Raw genomic sequence first — 24,232 nt, forward strand, 5'->3', positions numbered from 1 at the left:
GCGCTCGCTCTCCTTCTCTCTCTCTCTCCCTCTTTCAAAGTAAATAAATAAATCTTTAAAAATAAAAGTGAACTTTCCTGTACACCCATTCCGTCATGCACCCACTCATCCCAATATTCATGAACACGCAGTAGAAATCGGGTAAAGACTGAGCGGTGAGCCTGGTGCCCCATGAACCTGCAGCCACAGGTACAGGCAATTGACGTTAACTGTGCGTAAGGTGAGAGCTGTGAGGGGGGAAGTGTGGGGCACTGTTGGGAACACAGAGGAAGCATCTCAGCTGGTCTCAGGAGCCAGGAAGGGCTGCCTCCAGGAAGTCACACCTGTGCCAAGCTTGACACGGAGGGAAGAAGTTTCCCAGGTGGAGAAAGGGCGGAGGCAGGAGGCGGCCTCGGAGGGGCACGAAAGGCCTGGAGCTAACAACAGGGAGCACCTGCGATCCACGGGCCTTCGTGAGTGACTCGTGCTGGGGCAGGGCTGCAGAGATGCGTGAAAGGCGGGGGGAGGTGGAGCCACAGGGCGGGTGAGGACCATTTGGTGAAGGATCTCATGGTGTGAGTGGGTCCCGAGGGCGGTCCCGATGGCGTTGAAGCAGGAGGAATGGAGGTGAGAAGGAGCCAGGCTGCTCTTGGCTCGAGGGAGGCATCGGGAAAGTCAGGGTCAGCGCCATCTTCCCAACACCTCCTGAGCGCTTCGTGCTTGCTGCCTGCTGCCCTTGGAACAGCTGAGCTGCGGGGGGAGAGGACCCCGAGGCCTGGAGACCCTGGGTGTGGGCGGTGGGAACACAGAGCCATGCTCAGAACCTCACCCTGGCCGACCCCAGACCTTCTGGCTCAGAATCTGCATCTCAGCAGGATCCCCCTGACTGCTACGCAGCCTGAATCCTGGGCAGTGCAGGGTGATCCCCGAGACGGGCCACCCATCAGAATCACCTGGAGGATTCTGGAACTCCTGGGGGAAAAAAGGACCTCAGAGCTTTTCAAAGAGATCCAGGCCATATCGACCAAGTCCTTGAACTATGTTTGCCAAGCTACCTCCACAGGAGTCCCGAGTTCGTGGGGTCCGGCCACCAGCCGCTCTGTACCTTTAAGGCCTGGAGCTGGCTGCTGCTCGGGCCCTGTGAGTGAGCACAAGCTGTCCGTGGAGCTGACAGTCAGCGCCTGGGGCTGGCCCGGGCTTGTAGACCAGCCCTGCAGAACAAGCCCGCGTGGTGTGGGTGAGCTGAAGAAAGGGGGCCTTTATGCCGAGTGGCGGGCACACATTCTGGAAGGCTGTGGAAACAAAGAGGACTTGTGTGTAGCCCTAGCCCAGCCGTTCCAAGAAGCAGTAGCTGCAGAGGGGAGAGAAAGCTGCACAGCCCCTCTGCCCTAGCTTATTTGCATTCACCCCGCCCACCTGGGGGGCCCAGGTGGTCTGCAGAGAGCCTGTTCCAGGGAGCTGCCCCGCAGAACCCGGGACTCTCCTTGGGCCCATCTGTTCTCGCCTTGAGAAGTGGGGCTCTGATTGGCAGCTCCTGGTGACTGACGGCAGCGTAGGCAGAGTGGCTCCTCCCCAGCCTCCTTCCCGCAAGGGCTTTCGGTCCCAGTCACTGCCCTTAGAACCCCAAGGTTCCCTGAGAGCAAAGAAGTGGCGACTGTGCAAGACATCGCTCAACCTTGCTGGGCAGGAGGCGATGGTGCGCACGGCCAAAGTTGGGAGTGACCGTGGGGTAGGCGGGGTCAGAGACTGCAGGCTGGCCACCTGGCTACAGAGGTCAAAGTCCCTCCCTACGCTGGAGGAAGGAAAGGTGATGGCGATGCAGTGGCCGGGGCGGCCGCCTCCCTGTGGGACTGGAGGCAGGGCTCCATCCTCTCCAGGGCTTTCTCCAGTCATGAGTCCGTTTGTCTCGGCCTCCACTTGGGGCCCCTACTCCAATGTGACACGGGTGACCACAGTGCTGAGTCTGTGACCTGTGTGCCCCCCTCCACCAGTGCTAAAGACAGAGCGGTGTGGCTCCTGAAGCTCCCTCTTCAAGGATTATCCATGTCCGCCTCCTGTACTGTGGGTGATGGCGAGCTGACTACCCCGCCTCACCTTGTGAGAACACAAGCACACGTTACCTGCGTGCTCGCAGAGAGCAGCAGGTGCAGTTTATCAGCAGGAAGAATGTTGGCACCGACTGGCGCACAAGGTAGGGCAGCCACTGTGCCTTCAGGGTAACCGGGCACTGTGCAATCGGGAAGGAGCGGCCAGGAGTAGGACAGGGGAGGCCGGCAAAGGGTGGGGTGGGGCGGGGCGGGGCGGGGCAGGGCAGAGTAAACGGAAAGAAGGCTAACCTGGAATGTGTGGGTTATCACAATGAAGTGTCTGTCTTAAAGAGTCCGATGCCACCGCCGGCTGCAGGGTTGGACCTGGGACGTTAGTCAGTGTCCCTGACATGTGTTATTGATAAATGTTAGCACTCTTGGAAAAATGGGAGACTTCACAGGTCAGTCTGAAAGGTCTGGCCCCGCCAGGTTCTCGTGTCAGCCGAGCTGCGGAGGTGGCAGAGTCGCCCTCTGGTGTGCTGTGCTTGCACTGCTTGACCCCGCCCCCAGCTTCTGCACCTGCGGTTCCCTTGGGCAGTGAGAGCGGCTACCGCTGGTGTTGGAGGTAATGATTTTCTTCTGCAGAGAGCCCGTGTGTGTGTGTGTGTGTGTGCGCGCGCATAGGAGTGTGTGTGCATGGGTGTGCACTCGCATCAAGCACACAGGTATGCATTCTTGGAACTAATTTCAGTTACTATCTCCCTGTTTCAGTGGAGGATGACAGATGCACAAAACCAAATGTACCCATCTCCCTGGCAGATTGTGCAGCCTTCCCAGGCGATCTGCCAAATTGCTAGATGGTATTTGCATTAAAGACAAAGAAAAGAGCCTATTTTGTTATTCTAGTTTTAAGGATTTCCAAACCTTCCTGAAGGCAATATTTCATTTGTGTCACACTTTATAGCTTTCAAAACATTTCTTAAATGCACATAAGTTCGTGTTACCCTTCTAGAAGCTCCATAAGGTCAGCCGGTTGAGTTTCCTTCCCATGCTCACTAAGAGGAAACCAACTTGAGATGCTCGGGGACTTGCTGTGGTCCTTCAGTAACTTAAGATTTTTTAAAAGTTTATTTAAGAGAGATCTCCCATTTGCTGGTACATTCCCTATATTCCCACAGTGATTGGGGCTGGGTCAGGCCAAAGTTGGCAGCCAGGACCTGGAACCCAGTGTAGGTCCCCCGTGTGGGTAGGGGTAGTTGGGACCACACTACTGAGCCGTCGCCTGCTGCATCCCAGGGTGTGCATCTGCAGGAAGCTGGAATTGAGAGTGGAGCCAGGACTCAAACCCAGGCCCTCCCATAGGAGCAGCGAAGGTCCTAAGCGGCATTTAACCACTGTACCTAATGCTCATACCAAAATGAATGGAAGATTATTTTTCTCTTCCCCTAATAGCTAAGAGGTATATCAGGACAGGAAAACAATTCACCATGTCCTTCAGGGACCCGGGTTCCTTCCATCTTGTTGCTCCCTGTTGTGCGCAGTACAAGCTTCATCACCTCCACCTTTCATTCCTACCAGTAAGAGGAGGGAAGCAGCAGGAGGTGAGCATCCCCTTTCTCAACGCTGTAATGCAGGAGTTGGGCAAACCCTTTCACTCGTGGCTCATTGGCCAGAACTTGGCCATACTCCGTGCCAGGGGAAGCTTGGAGAAATAGTCCCCAGTAGGGTCGGCTCAGCTGAGGGGCCCTCTTAGGGGAAGAAAGGGCAAGTGGGAGTGGGGAACAGCTAGCAGGTTCGGCTCCACGTTGCTACAGACGCGTGCTTTAGACCTGGAGTGGAGGTGGTTGGTGTCTACTGAGCCTGCCAGTTTCTCACCCCAGCTTAGCTCTGCTTCTTGCTGGCTGCATGCCTGTCTCACCTGAGGATTTCCTCACTAGTAGACTCCAAGGCTGGCTCTCGGCTTCATGTTTCAGATACACAGCTCTGGTGGCAGAGTGAGGAGCTCCGGTGGCCAGCTGGGATGACTGCCCATGGTGGGAGCAGCTTGGTTCCCCCCAGCCACACTGCCCAGCAAGAGTGGAGTTGGGCTCTGTCTTTACTTGTTTGTTTTTTTTTTTCTTCCAGCTCTTCCAAGAGCTTCTCCCGCATGCCGTGTAGAATCCGTGCTGTTGTCTGTAGATCGTCACTGTCCCTCGTGACTGTGGGTTTGGATGGCTGACGGCATTCCTCCCATCCCACTGGCACCCGTCCTTGTGTATGTGGAGGGAACCTTCCCCACCTCCCCAGGAGTTTCCTACCAGCCCACAAGGCTGTGGTAAAGATGCCAAGGCACCTGTTTGGTGGTTGAGGGGAGGCGACATGGTCCTGAGTCTCCCTGGTCTGAGTTCACCCTCCACACTTGCCAAGGAATAGCCTGGCTCAGTGGAAGGGTTAGTGCTCAGTGTTCCACTCCCACGATTGCAGTTAGCTGAGGCTGGATGAGTTCAGGAGGAGAAGAGAAGGCCTGGAAGGCGCTTTGATTGTTGCCTAACAGATAAAGAAAACAATTTGTACTTTTTGCGTATCTACTGTGTGCCAGGCACCTTCCAGAGGCAGAAGTCAACGCGCTAACAAGACAGACAACCCAGCGAGAATATATTACACGAATCCTCTCATCTCGCCCTTTCAAGTTCTGTAAGCATGAGTTTTTCATATTTTATAGACAAAACAGTTGAGCTCAGAGAAGGACATGGTGAGTCTGGATTTGAACCCACATCTGATTCTAAAATTCTGCTTTTTGTTGTTACCCCACTGGCCTCCAAAGTGAGAATCGAGTGTCAACACAGTGATGCTGACCCTCTGCCAACAACTGGACACGTGTCGGCTGTTAACCCAGGGTGCGCTTTGGCTGTGGCGGCTGGGTTTTCTCTCGTTCTGTATCTGCTTGCAATCACCCTTGTTCACCCCTTTCTGTGTGAAGCTCCCTGGCTGAACCTCACGTCTGGAACATTTTGCTGGATCCTCCTAGGCTGCTGGCTGCTGATGGGGGAACTTGGTCCTCTGTCTATTTGGACCGCTGACAGCTCTCTGCCCCCAAGGCTGCCGGGCAGGCATTCCAGAAGTCCCTGGATATCCCTGTTCCACTGCACTGACCCCTCCTCGAGACTGCCCCTCTTCCTCAACCTTTCAGAACATCTGTTTCATTGTCTCACGGTCCTCACTGTTGACACTGAATCCATCCTGTCCAATGACAAACTGAACAACACTGAGGTCCGGAAAGTGGGGGCGTGAGGCCCCACCTGGCAACCACTCGGCTCCTCTGTCCCTCTGGGGAAGGAGGGGTGCTCTTGCCCGTGGCTGACTCCCCGACCCCGTCCCCCCTGGAACCTGCCTCCCTGCCTTGCTCTCTCACGTCTTCAGCCTCCTCTCTCTCAATACCTCTCATCGCGTGCCCCGCCCCGTCTCTCCAGCCAGGAGAACACCCTGTCCCTGATCCCATGTTTCTGATGGCCTTCTCTCTGCAGCCCCCTTCTTCCTCCTTCCCTTCACAGCCAAGCTTCTAGAAGGAATTGTCTACACTGGCGGTCTACACCGCCTCCCCACCCATTGGTCCTCCAGCACCCGCAGCAATCCAGTTTCTGGCTGCTCTTCCTCCCAGGCCCCGCCGCATCTTTCGGGACCTTCGGCTCCGGTGCACCCACACTCGCGCCTCTCTCCTTCTGTGCTTCTAGTCTCTGGATTCCACCTTCTCCTTCCCAGAAACCTCCTCTTCCACACTCAGCCCTGTGCCCGCCCACTGCTGCTGGCGCCCTCTGTCCTCCCTGTTGGTGCCCTCAGCCAAGGGCAAGCTGCTGGCTCCGAGCTCTCCTGTGCTGCTCCTCCCTGACACCTGGGGCAGCATGTCCAGCCCCTTAGGGCCTCTGCGAGCGGCCGTCTCACAGGCTCCCCTGCTTCTGTTCAGGGTCAAACTCCTCTTCAGTCTCTTCCAAGGCCTGTCTCTCTGCTAGCCCTTATTCCCATGGGTGTTGCTGTTGGAATGCTTCCCGTGCCAGAAAAAAGAAATCTGCTAACATCTTGGGATTCCTCCATCTCCTGGCACCTGTTGTATTCAATCAGGTGCCATGTCCTGGTGAGGCTGCCTCTTCCTGGAATCTCCATGTCCTCTCACTCCCCTCCCACTGAGAGTCCTGCTTGCAAAGGACTATGACATCCAGCTGTGACATAGGGCCCCTGGACTGCGGCGCTGGGTCACCCTCCACCGCTGCCTGTTCATGGCTGCCTCCAATGCCCCCACGGCCCGGTGCTCGCCCTGAAGTTCTCGTCCCTTCAGCTCGCTCTCCTCCCTTTCCCGGTCGGTCTCCCCTGTTCCCCTGCCCGTCTCGGCCGTTGCTCCAGGGGTGCAGAGCTGTGCACTGCCTTCCTCCTGGCGCTGACTTCCTGCTGTCTGTGCAGCTCGACTCAAGCCACCTCCTAGCGCACTTGCACTTTCCTCTCCCCCCTTGAAGCGCCAGCTCTCCAGCCCGGTGCCCAGCAGGCTCCCGGTGCTCTGTGCTTGTAAAGGAAGGGACTGTTTTATGTCTCCTTCACAGAGCCTGGCACGTTAAGATCGGCTCCACTGTACCAACTCTTCAGGGTGTTGCCAAATTTTCTTCCTAAATTAGAGGCAGAGGGAGCACAACAGAGAAACTAAATGCCCACCCGCTGGTTTACTCCCCAAATGCCCACAATGATTGGGTCTTCGCAGAGCCCAGCCTGGGAACCAGGAATTCAGTCCCGGTCTCCCCCACAGGTGGCAGAAACCCAACTACTTGAGCGGTTGCCAGCTGCCTCCCAGGGTGCATATTAGCAGGAGGCTGGAATTAGGAGCCAAGATTCAAACTCGCACACTCTGGTCCTAGACGTGAGCATCCTACCCAGTGTCTTAACCATCAGGCCAAACCCCCACCCCAGTCAACCTTTTAGGGGAGGATTGCTTGGCCTTGGTCATCAGAAGCTTCATGCTCCGCCAGCTGGGGGTGCGCTAGCTGTTCCTAGGACTGCACTCTCAAGGAGCTAAGCAGAAGGAACATAACCCCCGCCTCCCTGCCTCCCTGCTGCTGCCTCTGTCTCGGCCCACTCATCCGTTGTGCTACTGCACTTGCCCTGTGGGATTGACGGTTCATCAGGACGTGAGGCTGGAGGTGGAAGTGGGTCGTCTGCGGGAGTCGCTGCTGTTAATCCCAGGCAGATGAGACTTAGCTGTGAACAGCCTTTACCCCGGGTCCCCTGAGGCTTGGAGAAAGGGTCGGTGGTGGCCGTGGGGGCCAAGGCGAGCGTGTCACGGGGGCTCCTCCCAGTTTGCTCTGATTCCGTGCTTCAGTAGAAGCAAATCGTCGTGAGGTTTTCACCTGCTAGCCTGGAAGCTGCTTGCTCCGAATCTGCTCTCAGGAATGGCCCAGATTCTGTCACAGACTGATTTAAGCAGAAAGGGGATTGGATCCCTGGCTCGGTGCGGTTGTTTGCAGGGTCGGCGGTGACCTCATCGAGCCCTTGTCCCCCTTCCTAGTCTTGGCTCTGTGGATGCGTTGGCTGCCTTCCCAGGCCAGTTCTCTCCATGGGGTGACAGAAATGACTACTGGCAGCTCCTGCCTACACTGCCCTTGCACGGAGCAATTCTGCAGGCGAGAAATGCCTCTTTCCAAGAGCTCCCCGCCTCCGGAAGATGGCTCTCATCGCCTGGTGTGGGCCGCGCCGCCACCCCAAAGCAAGCACTGTGCTCAGGGCAGTGGGCTGGCCAGACTGATCACCCGCAGCCCAGAGAGTGATTGACAGCCCCCAGCTGGAAGAAAACCTGCCCTAAACACTTCCCGGGCATGTAATAATTTCTTAGGGCTGTCCCAATGACTCACCGTAAGTGTGGTGGCTCAAAACAAAGGACATTTCTGCAAGTGTTTAGCCTAGGGGTTAGGGTACCGACTGAGACACCCAGGACCTGCTAGTGGGGACCTAGGGGGCAGCCATGGTGTCTCAAGTAGTGGGGTCCCTGTCGTCATGTGGAAGATTCTAGTTCTACCTTCAGCCCAACCTGGCCCAGCCCAGCCTGTAACAGGCATTTGGAGAGTGAACTAGTAAATGGGATGCTCCTTCTTTCTTCTCTCTAAAATAAATGAATTTCAATTTTTTTTAAAGCAGAAACTTGGGCCGGCATTGTAGCATAGCAGGTTAAGCCACCACCTGCTGGGCAAGACTAAAACCAGGAGCCAGGAATTCCATCCGGGTTTCCCATGTGAATGTCAGGGACCCAGTGATTCAGGCCACCCTCTGCTGCCTCCAAGGGCGTAGGAGGAAGCTGGATCGGAAGCAAAGCCAGGACTCAAACCAAGCATTCTGTGGTGGGATGAGGATATCCCACATGGCATCTTAACCGCGGTTCCGAGTGTGCACCTCTGGGGTAGTGCTTTATATAGCCAGTGTACGTCCTGCCGTATGCTTCCGGCCACCCCTAGGTTATGAATAGTACTGCATACACTGCAAATGGTCACATCACAGTAATATTTGAGGAGTAAATTAGGAATGCCAAGTCTGTGTTCAGCAGAGGCACACTTTTTTCCCAAGCATTTTCCACATGCGGTTGGTTGAGTCCACAGGTGTGGAACTCACAGACGCAGAGAGCTGACTGTAAGCCATTTCAGAAATGTGCCTCTCCCACCCCTCAACCCCCAACATGGTACCAGCTGCCTGCCTGGAAACAGAGCAGGCTGATGCACATTCTTCTTGCTCAGGTCTGCATGTTGCGCTTAATAATCTGCCAACCACTAGCTCAGTGATGAATTCAAACATCCCCAGTATTTGATGGTGGAGAAAAAAACTAGGATACTGGCAAGAAAGATCCACACGTACCTCCTAAAGGGGAGAAGGGGAGAGAGCCTCCTTGTTTTCACTCACCCAGCGATCTGCCGAGGGAGATTGCCAGGGAGCTGCTGAGTAGCTACTGATGAGTTCTGCCAGCAGCCAGGTGTACCTGCCAAGCGCTCCCTGGAAGGCCATCCTTCACCCTCTGCCTTCTGTGGGGGAGGGTCAGAGAACAGATTCCTCTGGCACCTGTGTGCTCTCGCAGGCTGTGGTTTGCAGTCATAAGCAAGCTATCCAGGGCTGACCTTGCCAATTGAGCAGTCTCCTGCTAACCACCCAGTCCCTGTCTACGAGTTTTAGTCTCATTGCCAGAGCCACCCCAGTGTAGCAGCTGCCAGCCAGAGCTGGGAATGCAGCCAAGTCCTGCTCTGGAATCTGGACCCTGTCCTTGCCATGTCCCCTAACAGCTGTCTCTGCTCTCTGCCCTGGGTGCACCGCGCCAGCAGGTGCACTCGCCCTGCTGCTGTTCCCTGGTGGACAGCTGTCTGCAGCTTGCTCAGGCAGGGTGTGCAGAGCAGGAGCTGCTGGAGGGGACCCCGAGGAAGAAGCCCGGGGGTTGCTGTCCTATCGCCGTGGTGTGTCCTCCTGCTAGCCTTTTCCTGCACTGCTAGCCTGGGGCAGAGAATTTGACTTTTGCAATCCTGAAAAATTATTTTCTGGCTCCCAGCTCAGTGGAGTTACTGGCCATGGGTAGGTAAGGGAGCACATGGCTTTGCTCTCTCATTTGCCCGCTTTCAGAAAACTAAAGTGGGGTCATTTGCACCCTTTTCTGCCAGAGCTGACTGAAGGCTGAACAAGTGACAGATACCTCTAGTAACCTGGCTGCGGCTGCTTGCTTTTTCTTTTTTAACTGGGTCTAAATTTCCAGCCTCGCCGGTCATGTGGCTGGACTGGCCAGATTCAACAGGAGGGCGTTCGGTGGCTTTGCTCCACCTGACAGGTAGCACTCACTTCCTAGTTGGCACAGGAGGGTCTCTGTGCTGTCCTTCCCACCTTGGCACGAGCAAGTGTATTTCCAAGACTAGGGACTATCCCTTACAAACACTGCCCCTGGTGTTTTGGGACATTTTTTATTGCAACTGATGTTAGAGAAATCCAGAGCAGGACTGTATCCGCCTCCATGAGTGCGAGTTGGAAGAGGCTGGACGGAGACACTCCCATGCCAGGGTGGGGACTTCCTTCTTTCTCTGCCCCCTGGGACTCTGGCACTCTCTTCCTCTTTCCCGACTTCATTTCTGAGTTGACTTCCATGGAGCCCTAGGTTAGCAGTCCTCTTCTCTCTGGGTCATTCCAACAGAAGGCATGGGTGACTCTGATGGGGCTCACTTGGGACCTGACTATCTTCCTGCATCCTTAGCCCTCACCTAGAGGCTTTTGATCTCTTTCTCACTTTTTCAAAAATTGTGGACTTTGTCATTTACCATCACGTGCTGCTGCTCCTCCTGAGAAGAGATGATGTTGCCAAGGTGTGACTGCTGGAATGTTCTCAGACGTAGAGGGTAGAGGCCAGTCACGTGACGGAATCGGGAGCCACAGAAACACAAGACAAACGTGTGAGACCCCTGCTGGCGCAGACGTTTTTATGAGTAGAAGGAGAACACTCTAAAATCACAATGAAACTCTGGTGCTACGCACTGCACATGTTCGCCTGTGCCTGGCAGCTCAGTAGCTGGTGCACCAGCACCCTCACAAACACCCAAGCACCGTGTTGCATTGCAACATTATGGCAGCTTCCTTCCTAGGCAGGAGTTTTTCAGTTCCATTAGGATCTTCTGGGATCATTGTCCTAAATAGTCTATCATTTAAATATATATTATATAATATATATATATATATAAAATTTAGAAGGCAGAGCAATGGAGGGAGAGACAAAAACAGATCAATCTTCCACCCTCTGGTTCACTCCCCATATGGCCACAACAGCCAGAGCTTAGCCGATCCTAAGCCAGGAGCTTCTTCCGGGTCTCCCATGCAGGTGCTGGGGCCCAAGTACTTGGGCCGTTGTTGCTGCTTTCCCTGGCACATGAGCAGGGAGCTGGATTAGAAGCAGAATAGACAGGGTGCAACCTGGCGCTCCTCTAAGGGATGCTGGTGTTATAAGTGGTGGCTTAACCAGCGCACCACAGCTGGCCCCAGCAGTCTGTCGTTAACTAAAACATCCTTGCTGGAGTTTGGATACAATTTGGTACCCAGACTCATGAGATGTCTAAACCCAAACCCCAAAGTCCTAAGTTAATGACTGAGAGGGTGGAAACTTAACGTGATTAAGGGTGAGATTAATGTAATTGAGGAGGCGGGGCTAGCAAGAGCTCTTTAGGTCACTGGGCAGGTGCCCTTGGAAGGCAGTTCTTGTGAAAGATGGTTATAAAAGCCCGAGATAGGCCCATCACCCCCCTGGCTCCCTTGCTCCCTCACTCTTCCAGGCTCCCCATTGCCATCTGCACCCTCATGGAGGTCAAAGCCAATGGGGCCACTTGAACTTGGACTCCAAAACTGTGAGCTGAATCTTTTCTCTTTATAAAATTGGTGACCTTAGGTATTTCATTAGATGCATGCAATAATTATTTTTTGCCAATCGTGAATACAATTGTCTATTGCTAATGATAACTGCTAATGTTATGCAGTGCATGGCTGTACTCATCCTCACTTAAGCCATGTGTTCAGCTGAAAGAATAGTAAAACAAACCCAAGTAAGAAATAGATCAGTTTCTTAAAACTTCTGTGTGCTTCTTCCCAATCACATGCCCTCCTCGCTCCAGCTGAGGGAAATTACACCCAATTCTGTGCTCATTTTCCCCAGTCCTAACCACCCCCTGACACACACACACACACACACACAGCCTTAAATCTCTAAGGCATGTATTTAGTTTGCAGAGCCGACAAGCTCTGTATTAGAATACAACTCTGTACTCTGCTTGGATGTCTTTCCTGCAGCATTCTGCTCCTGGAATTCGTGTTTATGGAGATTCCTGCGGCTCGTTTCTCCCGCTGTGTGGCGTTCCATTGTCGGGTTAGCACGTGTTACACGCATCTGTCCTCTCTTAAGAGAATATGCCTATGCATGGAGCCACTGGGTGTAAAGGGACTTTCACTATGTGAGATAACACTGCTCCCTCCCCAAGGGGTCTTAATAGTCAGCCCTTCCACGGGCAGCTTCTGACAGCGTTTTGCTTGTTATCATTCTTGTCAACTTTAATTTCTGTCAGCTTCGTGGCTTTGGCTGGGATCTCCTTACAGTTATAATGTATTTAGTTATTATTGAATCAGAGTATTTCATGTTTATGGACCATCTGTTTTTACCTTACGGTGAAATGCCCACTCTCTCGTATCTTTCACCTGATTTTCCAGTGGGCTGTTGGTCTTCTCCTTATTGATTCACGGAGAGCCTTCATGTATTCTGGAATATAATCCCGTGTCAGTTTTATGTGGTCAGATATCTACTTACAGATTGGGATTGGTTTTGTGTTTTAGTTATGGTAACTTTTGAACAGAAGTTGTTCGTTTTGATGTCAAAATTATCCTATATAGGAAAATGTCAAACCTGAGGTACAAAAGATATTCTTGTCTTTCCTATTATCTTCTAAAAGTTTCTAATTTTGTCCTTTCTATTTAAGTATTCAATCTTTTATGTTTAAGTACTTAATCAACCTGAATTCAATGTGTGTGACTGTTATAAGATAGTCAGTTTCCGATCTTACATTTGTGGCCACTTATTAACAGTGCCGTCTGTCCAAAATCAGGCGTCTGCACCTGAGTTTGGGATTTATTCCCACACTCTCAGATTTTCTGTGTGAAACCCCAGTTCTTCCCCAAAGCCACTGCAGACTGATGATATCACAACTATAAAAAAAAAAAAAACCTCACTGCTAGAAAAATGACATGAAAGTGGTACACAAAATAATGCACCCAGTTTTGACTGATGTATAGTAGTGGAACAGGCATAAATTCGCTATCAAGTAACAAAGTTTCTGAATGCTTGCGCTTCAATGCTGTGTTTGCTGTGGTCCCTTGGCAAACGAGGCAGAGAGCACTGTGGTGCGGCATTGCACGGCTTTTTATGGCTGCATGATCCTCCCTTGTACCACACACCAAGACCTCTGGGCTGCTCCTGCTTTTCTGGCTGCTGTGAATGGTGCTGCAGGAGCACCCGTGTACAGGCACCTGCTCACGTCTCGGCCTTCCATGCTTCGGAGCGTGTCCCAGGCAGTGCTATTTCTGGATCGTGCGGTTTTTCAAGGCTTGGTTTGTGGAGGCCCTTCCATGCTGTCGTCACAGGGGCTCCCGCTCTGGCGTGCACACCAGCAGTGCAGAGGAGTCCCAGCTGCTGCACACCCTGGCCGGGGCTTATGGTCTGATTTTGGTTTTGGTAGCAGCCATCCTAGGATGTGCAGGTGGTGTCTCATTGTGGTTTCCATTTGTGGTTCTGTCATGAACAGTAACGCTGTATATTATTTTGGGTACTTATTGGCCGTTTGCATGTCTCCTTGGAGAAAGATCCATGCCAGTCCTTTGTCCACTTTTATTTGGGTTATTTGTCTGGTTTGGGCTTTTGTTGAGCTGAGGGAATTCTTTCAGTATTAATTGCTGTGGTTTTGGGTCTTGATATCTGGCGGAGTAGCTGCCTGCCTTCCGCCAGCATGCACACTTGTCTGTTTTTCTTTGAAAGTGATGGTGCGTTTCATGGCCCTCTACTTTCACATAGACATTTTGGAACCAGTTTATTGAGAGTTCCTTTTAGAAAGCCTGGTTAGGATTTTAACTGGAACCACCCAGGGTGTATATGTCAATTGGAGGAGATCTGATATTTCCAATATTGAATCTTTCTCATGAATGTGTTCTCTATTTATTGGTTCTTTTGTCTTTCAGTAAAGTTTTACTATATTCTTTATCAAGAGGTTTCATGTTTTGTTAGATATACCCTTGGTTATTTGGTATTCTTGCTATCCTAGAAGGTATCTTTTTAAAGTACATTTCTGTTACTGGTGAATAGAAATGCAATTGACTCTTTACTTCTTAAAATTCATATAAAGGGAACAAATTGTATGTATGTCATATATAAATTTTCTAAAAGATTCATTTATTTATTGAAAGTCAGTTACACAGAGAGAAGGAGAGGCAGAGAGGCGGGGGGGGGAGGGGGGCAGGGTCTTCCATCCACGGTTCACCTCCCAGATGGTAGCAATGGCCGGAGCTGCACTGATCCAAAGCCTGGAGCCAGAAACTTCCTCCAGGTCTCCCATGCGGGTCCAAGGGTCCAAGGACTTCGGCCAGCTTCTACAGCTTTCCCAGGCCATAGCAGGCAGCTGGATTGGAAGTGCAGCAGCTGGGACTCAAACTGGTACCCATCTTGGATGTTGGCACTGCAGGTGGTGGCTTTACCCACTGTGCTGCAGTGCCAGCCCCAATATATACAGTCTTGAGAGCATAATGGTACTTCCCAACCTACTCTCCCTCCTTCCTCTTCTTCTTTTTCTTTTAACAGTGACATGCTGTCAGTTTTCTTTATAATCACAGCTTTTTAACCCTCCACTATATAAAGAATTCAACAAGTAGTAAGTAGAAAAACCACTGTTGAGCCAGGCACTGTGGCATAGTAGGCTAAGCCTCTGCCTGTGACAGTGGCATCCCATAGGGGCACCAGTTCGAGTCCAAGCTACTCTACTTCCGATCCAGCTCTCTGCTGTGGCCTGGGAAAGCAGAAGAAGATGGCCCAAGTCCTGGGGCCCCTGCACCCACGTGGGAGACCCAGAGGAAGCTCCTGGCTTCAGTCAGGCCACTGCAGCCATTTGGAGAGTGAACCAGTGGATGGAAGGTGTCCCTCCCCTCCCTCTCTCCCCCTCCTCTATCTCTCCCCTTCTTCTCTCCCTCCCCATCTTCTCATATTCTCCCCCTCTGCCTCCTCTGCCCCTTCTCTCCCCCTCCCCCTCCTCTCCCCTCTCTTTCTCTCTGTAACTCCGAATTTCAAATAAATAAAAATCTTAAAAGAAAAATGCCTGTTCATATCCTCAGCACATTTCTTAACTTAATTGTTTGTTGCTGAGTCTCTTTAAGATTCATTTATTTATGTGAAAGGCAGAGTTATAGAGAGAGAGAGAGACAGAGCTCTTCCATCTGATTCACTCCCCAAATGGCTTCAATGACAAGCGCTGGGCTAGACCAAAGCCAGGAGCCAGGAGCATCTTCCAGGTCTCCCACATGAGTGCAGGGGCCCAAACATTTGAGGCATCTTCTGCCTTCCCAGGTGCATTAGCAGAGAGCTGGGTTGTTAGTGGAGCAGCCAGGACTCGAACTGGTTCCCATATGGAATGCCAGTGCTGCAGGTGGCAGCTTAACCCACTGAACCACAGCACTGGCCCCACTGTTGAGTTTCTTGAGCTCCTTATGTATTCTGAGTATTGATCCTTTATCAGATGTGTCGTTTGCAAATATTTTCTCTGATTCTGTTGGTTGCTTCTATTTGTTGAGTGTTTCCTTTGCTGTGCAGAAGCTTATTAGCTTGATGTAACCCCATTTGTCATTTTTGCCTTTACTGCCTATACTTTGGGGTCTTATCCATGAAGTCTTCATCTACGCTAATACCACGCAGTGTTTTCCCCTAATAATTTTATGATCTCAGGACTATGACCCCTTGTGAGTTGATTTTTATGCAGAGTGTAAGGAAAAGGTTTTGTTTCATACTTCTGCACACAGAGATCCAAATTTCCCAGCAACATTTGTTGAAGAGACTGTCTTTCTCTAGGAGTGACTTTAACTCATTTGTCAAAGATTAGTTAGCTATAGAGGCATTGGTTAATTTCTAGGGCCTCTAATCTGCTCCATTGGCTGAAATATTTATCCTTGTGCCAGTACCAAGCTGTTTTGATTATAACTGTAATGTGTCTTGAAATCAGATATCATGATGCTTCCAGCTTTGTTTTTAATATTTAGGATTGCTTTAGTTATTCAAGAAATCTTGTGATTCTACATTTTTTTCCAGATTGGAGAAGAATGTCCTTGGCATTTTGATTGGGATTACATTGAATCTGTAAATTGTTTTGGGTAGTATGGATATTTTGATGATATCAGTTCTTCCAGTCCATGAACATGGAAGATTTTCCTATTTTTTTATGTGTGTCTTCCTTTTCCTTCTTTAATGTTTTGTAATTTTCAGTGTAGAGATATTTTACATCCTTGGTTTAATATTTTTATTTATGTGTTTTTCATCTTATTTGAAAGGCAGAGAAAGAGGGAGAGACTGCTAGTTCACTCCCCCAAAGGCTTGCAACAACCAGGACTGGGCCAGGCTGATGTCCTGAGTCCAGAACTCTGTCCAAGACTCCCACAGGGTGGCAGAGGCCCAACTACCGGAGCCTTCACCTGCTTCCTCCCAGGCGGCTGGACAGCAAGCAGAGCTGGCACTGCAACCAGGCGCTCTGATATAGAAGGTGGGCATCCCGAGCAGCAGCTTAACCCCCGTGCCACATACCCACTGCTGCAACGGACTTTTATGCACTGATTTTGTGTCCAGAAGTCTCCCTGAACTGTTCATTTATTTGTAGAAAATGTTGACTTTTCCATGGAGATAATCAACATTCACAACTTATTTTTCCTTCCTTCTCAATTCTTACACACTTTGATTTGCGTTCTTTTTTCTTTCCTTTTATTAAAAATGTACTTATTTATTTGAAAGACGGAGCTACAGAGAGGGAGAGGTAGAAACAGAAAGGGAGACCTTTCATCTGCTGGTTCACTCCTCAAATGGCCTCAATGGCCAGGGCTGAACCAAGGTGAAGCCTGGAGCCTCAAAACTCCACCTGGGCCTCCCACATGGGTGCAGGGTCCCAAGCACTTGGGCCATCTTCCACTGCTTGCCCAGGTGCCTTATCAGGGAGCTGGACCCAAAGTGGAGCAACCAGTACTCAAAGTGGCCACTCAGATGAAATGCCAGTGTTGCGCCACGATGCTGGCCCCTTGTACTTTTCTTCTTGTACTACTCAGGCTGGTGTAAGGCATGATAGCAGGGTTTTAGGCCTCTCCACTAATACTGAAGGGAATGCTTTATCATTTCACCCATGAGTACAATGATGTAGGCTTTCACTTCTTCTTTTCCCCTGTTAGATGTTCTTAATCAAGTTCTTATTCAAGTTAATTATGAGTTATTATTAATAAATGTTAGATGCTGCTCATTTTTCCCCATATTTATTGAGATTTTTTTTAACTTTAATCTGATAATATAATGAATTCCTTAGTAATATTAAGCAAGTCTTTGTTTCTGGGTTAGTTCTGATTTGTTCATAATGCATTAATTTTTTATACATTGCTTGGATTTTGTTTGCTAAGATGCTGTCTGGAATTTTTGATCTACGTTCATGAGCCGGATTGCCCCATCACTTTCCTACCTCCTTCTTCCATCCAGTCTTGGTCTTGAGGTTTTCTTGGATCCAGATGAACGTTCTTGGAGTGAAGGCAGTGCTCCTGACTAAAAACAGTGGAGCCACAGCACTTGCTCACCTGGTAACACTCGGCTGTGGATGAGAACTTGTGTCTTGATGAGGCAGGAGTCATAATTACCTTGACCTCGGGGCCAGCACTGTGGCACAGCAGGTTAAGCCACTACCTGCAGTGCCAGCATCTCATATGGGTGCTGGTTTGAGTCCTGGCTGCTCCATTTCCAATCCAGCTCCCTGCGAATGTGCCTGGGAAAGCAGCAGAAGATGGCTCAAGTGCTTGGGCCCCTGCACCCATGTGAGAGACCTGGAAGAAGTGTCTGGCTCCTGGCTTTGGTCAAGCCCAGTCCTGGCATTGTGGCCATTTGTGGAGTGAACCAGCAGATGCAAGACCCCTCCGTCTCCCTCTCTCCCTCTCTCTCCCTCTCTCTCCTTCCCTCCCTCCTTCCCTTTGTGTGTAACTCTGCCTTTCAAATAAATAAAATACAATAAATCTTTTTTAAAAAAAAAAGAATTATCTTGACCTCAGAGACCAAATGAACCACACGAGCAGCCAGCTCCTGAGACGCCTTGACCAGGGCTCAGCAAACTCTTAGGAAAAGACCAGACAGGAAGTGCCAAAGGCCCTGTCATATGCCCACCTCTCTGCACTACAGAAAACAAGAGCAGTAGATGGAGACGCTGGGATTTATGACGAGGAATTGGCTCACGGGATTCTGGGGACTGAGAACTCCACAATGCACCACCTACACGCTGGAGACCCAGAAAAGCTGCTGATGGAGATTCTAGGCTGGGACTCAGGCCTGAGCACCAGGAGTGCGTGCGCTGCAAGTCCCAGCCCAAGGGTGGGGGAAAGGCCAACGTCCGGCTTGGTCAGTCAGGCGGAGAGTAGATTCCTCCTTCCTCCACCCATCCTGCCTGGGTGATGCCCAGCCCCACCGGGAGGGCCATCCACTTCACGCAGACACTGAGCTCACCCCCAAACACCCCGCGGACACATCCAGATGTGACGTTGAACCAGTTGTCAGGAAGCTATGAGTGCGTGGGAGGAGCCTGAGGTAAGCCAAGCACCTGTGCAAAGGGCGCAGCCGCCCCGAGCAGCCCCGAATTTCACACTGTGAGGTCCCGCCCATACCCCCAGTAGCTTCCCCGGTGGCCCAAGCTTAGCTCAGGGAAGGCACCCAGGAGACTCCCCTCTGCCCAGCGCCACGTGGGCTGCCCAGTCTGATAGCATCAGGCAATAAACCTAGGGAGGAGTTTCACCTGTTTCACAGCCAGCCAACCTCTGTCCAGGAGAAGAAAGGGAGGGAAGGAGAAATGCAGGGAGGCAGACCCCACTCCCTGCACAGACTGCGCGCTCGGCTCCTCCTGGCCGACCGCCTGGCCCATCGGGTGCATCTCTGGGCTATCAGTCCTTTGCTGCAATGCCCACCTCGCCGTCAGGTGTGTGCTCTCCACCCAGCCGTGTCACCTTGCTTCCCCAGCCTCGGTGCCAGGCGCTCAGGTCCCGTCTGCAGGTGCCTGTGCGCTCTGACCGGATGTCCTACCTGCTTTAAACCTCACTACCTTGCCGACCGCTCCTCTCCGACTCGCGCCTGGATTCTGTCATGCCCATCTCCACCAACACAATCACCAGCTTCCCTGTGACCTCATCAAGTCGACACAGAAACCTGCCTAGCACACATATTCCATACTCATCTCTTCGTTCATGACAACCTTTAAAAAATGTAAAAACTGTTCTTAGCTTGCAAGCCCTACAAGAGTTCACTAACCACGGCTCTGCACTACGGGCCGTATCTACAGCTCAGTGAAGTTTCCTGCCATATACTGATGCTCCTGTGGTTTCCTGGTCGATCACCCATGACGGTCAAGGGTCTGATGAGCAGTCACCACCCCTCGGTCATCCATGCAGCCCTCCAGACCTCTCCCCCCACCCATGTTTGGTGTCTTTTGAGATGAGGACCAACGTAGACACACCCAGAGGCTGTCCAGACCCCCTAGCGTGGCGCTAGGACAGCCACCTGTGGCCCCGGCTCTCGCTCGCTAGCCTCTCCTGGCTGGCCTGTGGCCGAAGGTCAGACGGGCATCCAGGTGGAGTGCCAGAGGCTCCTATGCCCCCCAGGCCTGACTGCTGGTCTGCACACTTGCTGACAGCTGTAGCAATGGACCATACTAGCAGGGATCTTGATGCCAGGGTGATGGCCAAGTTCGCGGCTTCATGCACGGTCCTGAAACGTTTTGAATATAAGTATTACATAACAAAGAAGTGTTATCATGTAATTGTTGGGGCTCAGAAAATTGTGCCCCAAAGTAAGGTGCATTTGGCGTGCTGAGTGACTTGAACTAAAGAGGAACCAAGGTCTCGCTGGCCTCCTGTGTTCCCGTCTCTTGCTGTCTTTCTCCTACCTTCACCCCCAACAGGTGAGCTTCCTCTGAAGTTCCCTTGTGTGCCTTAGGATTTAGGTCCTCTAGGACTGAACCCATCGTCCCGAGTCTCCGCCCAGGAGCCCCATCCGCTGTGGCAGGAGACAAGGCCTCCGACTTTGTCCCTGGCAGCACCTCCTGGGAGGCCTGCTCCAGGACCTTACCGCACGAGAGAAGCTGTACTGAGAGTCAGGATGACTCGTTTGTTTGCTTGCTTGTTTTAAGATTTTGTTTATTTGAAAGAGTTAGAGACAGAGAGAGAGGAATTCCATCCTCTGGTTCAATCCCCAGATTACTGCAACGGCCAGAGTTGTGCTGATCCGAAGCCAGGAGCCAGGCACTTCTTCCAGGTCTCCCATGTGGGTGCAGGGGCCCAAGGACTTGGGCCATCTTCTACTGCTTTCCCAGGCCACAGCAGAGAGCTGGATTGGAAGTGGAACAGCCAGGACTTGAACCGGCGCCCATCTGGGATGCTGGCACTGCAGGTGGCAGCTTTACCCGCTACCCCACAGTGCTGGCCCCAAGACGACTCTCGCTCACCATGCATTTCCTCCCATGCAACACCCACCACTGCCCCCAAAAACGCCAGCCTCTGCTTCCTGCACTCAGGGTGTCGGACGCCTCCGTCGTTGTCTGGCCCTTCCTGCAGTCTTGTCTTTGGGACTCCTCTGAATGTGCGCATCACAAATGGGTGCCTACGTCCTGGTAATCTGCACCTTCCCCAAGAGGAGGAAAAGTTGTCCTCTCCTGTACGTCTTGAACAGGGCCAGGCGCTGCTGCACAGGGGTCATTTCATCCCCCTTAAAACAATCGCTTGACCTCCGTAACCTTTGTTCAGCAATTCCCCCTGCACAGAGGGGGACCCAGAGGGCTGCAGTGACCTGCCCAAGGTCCGCAGGCCATAGGGAGTAGAACTGGAGGCTGGAGTTCAGTCTGTATTTATCCGACTCCAAAACCTGGGCTCTTGGTCTGCTGGGTAGACTGAGATGTTCGCAGTCTGTGTTCAAGTGCCCGGCTCTTCCAGTCCATCTTCCTGCCAGTGTGTATCCCACATCAAGAACTGGGGGTCCCTGCCTGCACACAGGAGACCCGGATGGAGTTTCTGGGTTCTGGCTTGGTTTGTTGTAGGCATTTAGGGTGTGAACTATCAGATGGCAGATAGTCTTTCTAAGTGAAAAATAAATAAAAGGAAAAACCAAAAACCTTGTAGTCTTAACTAGCACCCAAGATTCTCCCTCCCTTGTGCAGATTTGAAATCAGCAGGAGTGGTGTAGGGCCAGGCACCCGTGTTCATAACCAGCACTCCAGCCCTCGGATGCAGGTGCCCTGGACGGTTAGGCTTCCAGAACACAGCGCCCCATCGACAGAAGCAGCAGTGCTCCCAACAGGAGGGTGAAACCATTCAACCCCAGGAGCCTCCGTCCAGGGTGGAACAAAATGCCAGGGTTACCCTTCTTTGAGAACAAGATTAGAAGAGGGTGATCAAATGCAACAATATCATCTCTCTCTTCCTGTTCCTTGGGCCTCGCTACCCACACTGAGCCGTCCAGCAAGATTTGACATTGGCCTTCGCTGACACAGACCCTGCGGGAACGGCTCCTGGTTGTTTGAGAACTCGCAGGCACCTAGCGGCAGCTGTGCTGGAGCCGCAGAGCGACTGCACATCAGTAAAGGACCCCCTGGCCCAGCTGCGCACCGCCTTCCCTTCCTCGGGCTGTCAGACTCGGGCTCTGGCTGTCGGGCCTGAAGTGTGCATGGCTTGCTGCACAGAGACAAGAGGGAAAGGGCTTAGTGATCATCGAAACACAGTGAATTTTCCCGAAACAAAGCGGCCCTGGCTTCAAGCCTCTCTTGGTGTGCGCTGGCTTCCCTGCAGCGAATCCATGCTTGGCGAGGAGCAGGATGGAAACTTCTCCACACCTGGCGGCCAGTGCATCCCTGACCTCTCTCTCGTTCTTTGGCTCCTGGGTAGGGTTGGCTCCCAGCCACGAGGCAGGGGGCACGCTGATGCGTGAGGCCAGCTGCGGGTCTGTGCAGAGGAGAAAGGCAGCCGGGAAGGAGCCAGGTGCAGCCGGGCCCTGAACTTGGGGTTGGACTCCCAGGGGTGTAATTTCAGCAGCCCCAGAGTGCTTGTGGAGGGAGTTACTTTTCGAATGTGTGCCTCACTTGACAGATGAGAAGAGTAACTCGCTCCACAAGCACTGGCATAATAGGGGTGGAGCCAGCAGCTGAACCCAGGGCCCTGTGCTTCCGGTCCAGCCACGTGCCGTGGGGAGGGGCTACTGCTCTCTGTAGAAATCCCCTTCTGATCCAAACAGCTTCCATTCACAGGCCCTGGCAAAAAGCCAACAGCCCATGGGTCCAAGAATAACAAATACAATGAACTGGATTTTGAAAATGAAATTACATACGTTAAGCACTTAACCTGGTAAAAGGGTCCTTTTTTTTTCAAAGTGCTCAACAGAACTTGGACCATTGTCAGGGCCCTGGGGCCGGGCGTTTCCAGTCTCAGGAGGGTCCCTAGACCATTTGATAACAAACGCTTACCAGCTCACTACAATCGATGGTCAAAACAGGAACAAACAATAGCCTTGTACGCAAGAAATGTATAAGCCAACTGGGAAAATGAAGTAACTTAATCTTTTTTTTTTTTTTTTTGACAGAGTGGACAGTGAGAGAGACAGAGAGAAAGGTCTTCCTTTGCCGTTGGTTCACCCTCCAATGGCCGCCGCGGCCGGCGTGCTGTGGCAGGCACACTGCGCTGATCCGATGGCAGGAGCCAGGTACTTATCCTGGTCTCCCATGGGGTACAGGGCCCAAGTACTTGGGCCATCCTCCACTGCACTCCCTGGCCACAGCAGAGAGCTGGCCTGGAAGAGGAGCAACCAGGACAGAATCCGGCGGCCCGACCGGGACTAGAACCTGGTGTGCCGGCGCCGCAAGGTGGAGGATTAGCCTAGTGAGCCGCAAGGTGGAGGATTAGCCTAGTGAGCCACAGTGCCAGCCAAGTAAAAGAAATAAAAACTCCATAGTAGCCTACATATCACAAAGGGGCCTGGGTTCTAGTCCTGACCTTGCCAGCTTCTAACTGTGTAGCCTTGGAGGAAAGGAGGTCACCTCTTTCTGGGCATCCACACCCTCCCTGGGAAGACAAAGCCAGTGGTTTTTGTTATCAGGATTAGGTACTTGGCTCATACTCAGTGAATGGCGCCTGCGTGCTAGAGGGTGTGGATAGGAGACGTAAAGGAAGCAACAGATGTCCCTTCTAGAACTGATGTTGAAATTGAGCTGTAAATGTGGGAGGGTCCGGCCACTGCAGGTGCTTCAGTCCCGATGGTACAGAAAGCCCAGCTCAGATTGGTTTAAAAGAAACGGAGTTTATTGACTCCTAGAACAAAAAATCCAGGGATAGGGCAAGTTCTAGATGCTGTTTAGGAATTGACGTCTTCACGGCTCCAGCTGCTGCTGTTTTAGTTGGTTTTCATGTATGCACCAGTGTTGCCTGCGTGCTGGCTTCGCTTAGTTATCCTAACAGAAGGCTGGGCCGCTCCCGGGCCTCATATCCGTGCCCCGTGCTCACCGTTCATTCCTCACTACCAGGAAGAGTCCTGGAGTCATTGTGACTGGACCAGCGTAGATCACACGAGCCAGTCCCCAAGGCAGGAGGTGGAGTCGGCTGACGGGCTTAGCCTGTCGCTGGGATGCACTCCTAGCACCTGGGCGTACAGTCCAGTTCCTTGGAAACACGTGGCCCTCAAACAGAAACTGGGAGCTCCTGTGGGAGTGGGGAAAACAGCCACGTTGATCACAAGAGGGAAAATGGGGTGAGGGCGCAAGCGTTTGGCACAGTGGTTAAGTCTCCCCTGGGGTTGCCCTCACCCCCACATCAGAGTGCCTGGATTTGAACCCTGGGCTCTGCTCCCAGTTCCTGCTATTGCTAATGCACACCCTGGGATGTAGCAGGTGAAGCCACAAGTCCTTAGATCCTTGCCATGCACGTGGGAGACTGAGATTGAGTTGGGGGCTCCTGGCTTTAGTCTGGTCCTACCCTGGCGGTTGTGGGCATTTGAGGCGTGAGCTAGCCTCTCTCTCTTTCTCCTCTTGCCTCTCAAACTTACAAACTGTTTTAAGCATAAAAATAAAAAGGCGGAGGGAGTAGCTGTGTATGATTGTGGATGGCAGACTTGTTTGGCCGCTGTGGAATGTTCTCAGGAGTGAGTTGTGAGACATGGGACGCGCAGAGGAGCAGCCAGGGCGGTGAGGGGCCCTCGCTCTGCCATGGCCTTGTGCGAGCCTGCCAGTCAGTGCCGTGTTTACCAGCATTCGCCACAAATTCAGGAAACGGGCCTGTTTCCTCCTATTATAAAGGCTCACTCTTTATTCATCAAATGGGGTATTTACTCTGCCCTTAAACATTCAGCGTGGGGACTAGGGGAGGAGGAAGCCCACAGTTCCTGAGGGCCCACTGTGTGCCGGCTCTGGGCTGGAGGCTTTGCTCACACTGGG

General features: G+C 52.2%; 1 protein-coding gene across 4 annotated transcripts; it reads left to right on the forward strand.

The window, feature by feature from the left end:
- Positions 1-459: 459 nt before the first annotated feature.
- Positions 460-8,090, forward strand: LOC149120149 (uncharacterized). 4 transcript variants are annotated; one of them, XM_089322735.1, is made up of 5 exons: positions 460-606; positions 1,971-2,170; positions 2,496-2,631; positions 4,585-4,679; positions 4,810-8,090. In XM_089322735.1, the coding sequence occupies exons 1-5, from the start codon at positions 581-583 to the stop codon at positions 5,274-5,276; spliced, it is 924 nt and encodes a 307-aa protein (XP_089178861.1). In that variant the 5' UTR covers positions 460-580; the 3' UTR covers positions 5,277-8,090. The 4 variants fall into 4 exon arrangements, 1 of the variants encoding a protein (XP_089178861.1); XR_016226878.1 differs by lacking the exons at positions 4,585-4,679; positions 4,810-8,090 and adding an exon at positions 4,131-4,575 and having other exon boundaries at positions 462-606; XR_016226879.1 differs by lacking the exons at positions 4,585-4,679; positions 4,810-8,090 and adding an exon at positions 3,505-4,118 and having other exon boundaries at positions 462-606.
- The last annotated feature ends 16,142 nt before the right edge of the window (positions 8,091-24,232 follow it).

Source organism: Oryctolagus cuniculus, chromosome 20, assembly GCF_051225735.1.
Source record: "Oryctolagus cuniculus isolate XC-2025 breed Fujian yellow rabbit chromosome 20, ASM5122573v1, whole genome shotgun sequence".
Lineage (NCBI taxonomy): Eukaryota > Metazoa > Chordata > Mammalia > Lagomorpha > Leporidae > Oryctolagus > Oryctolagus cuniculus.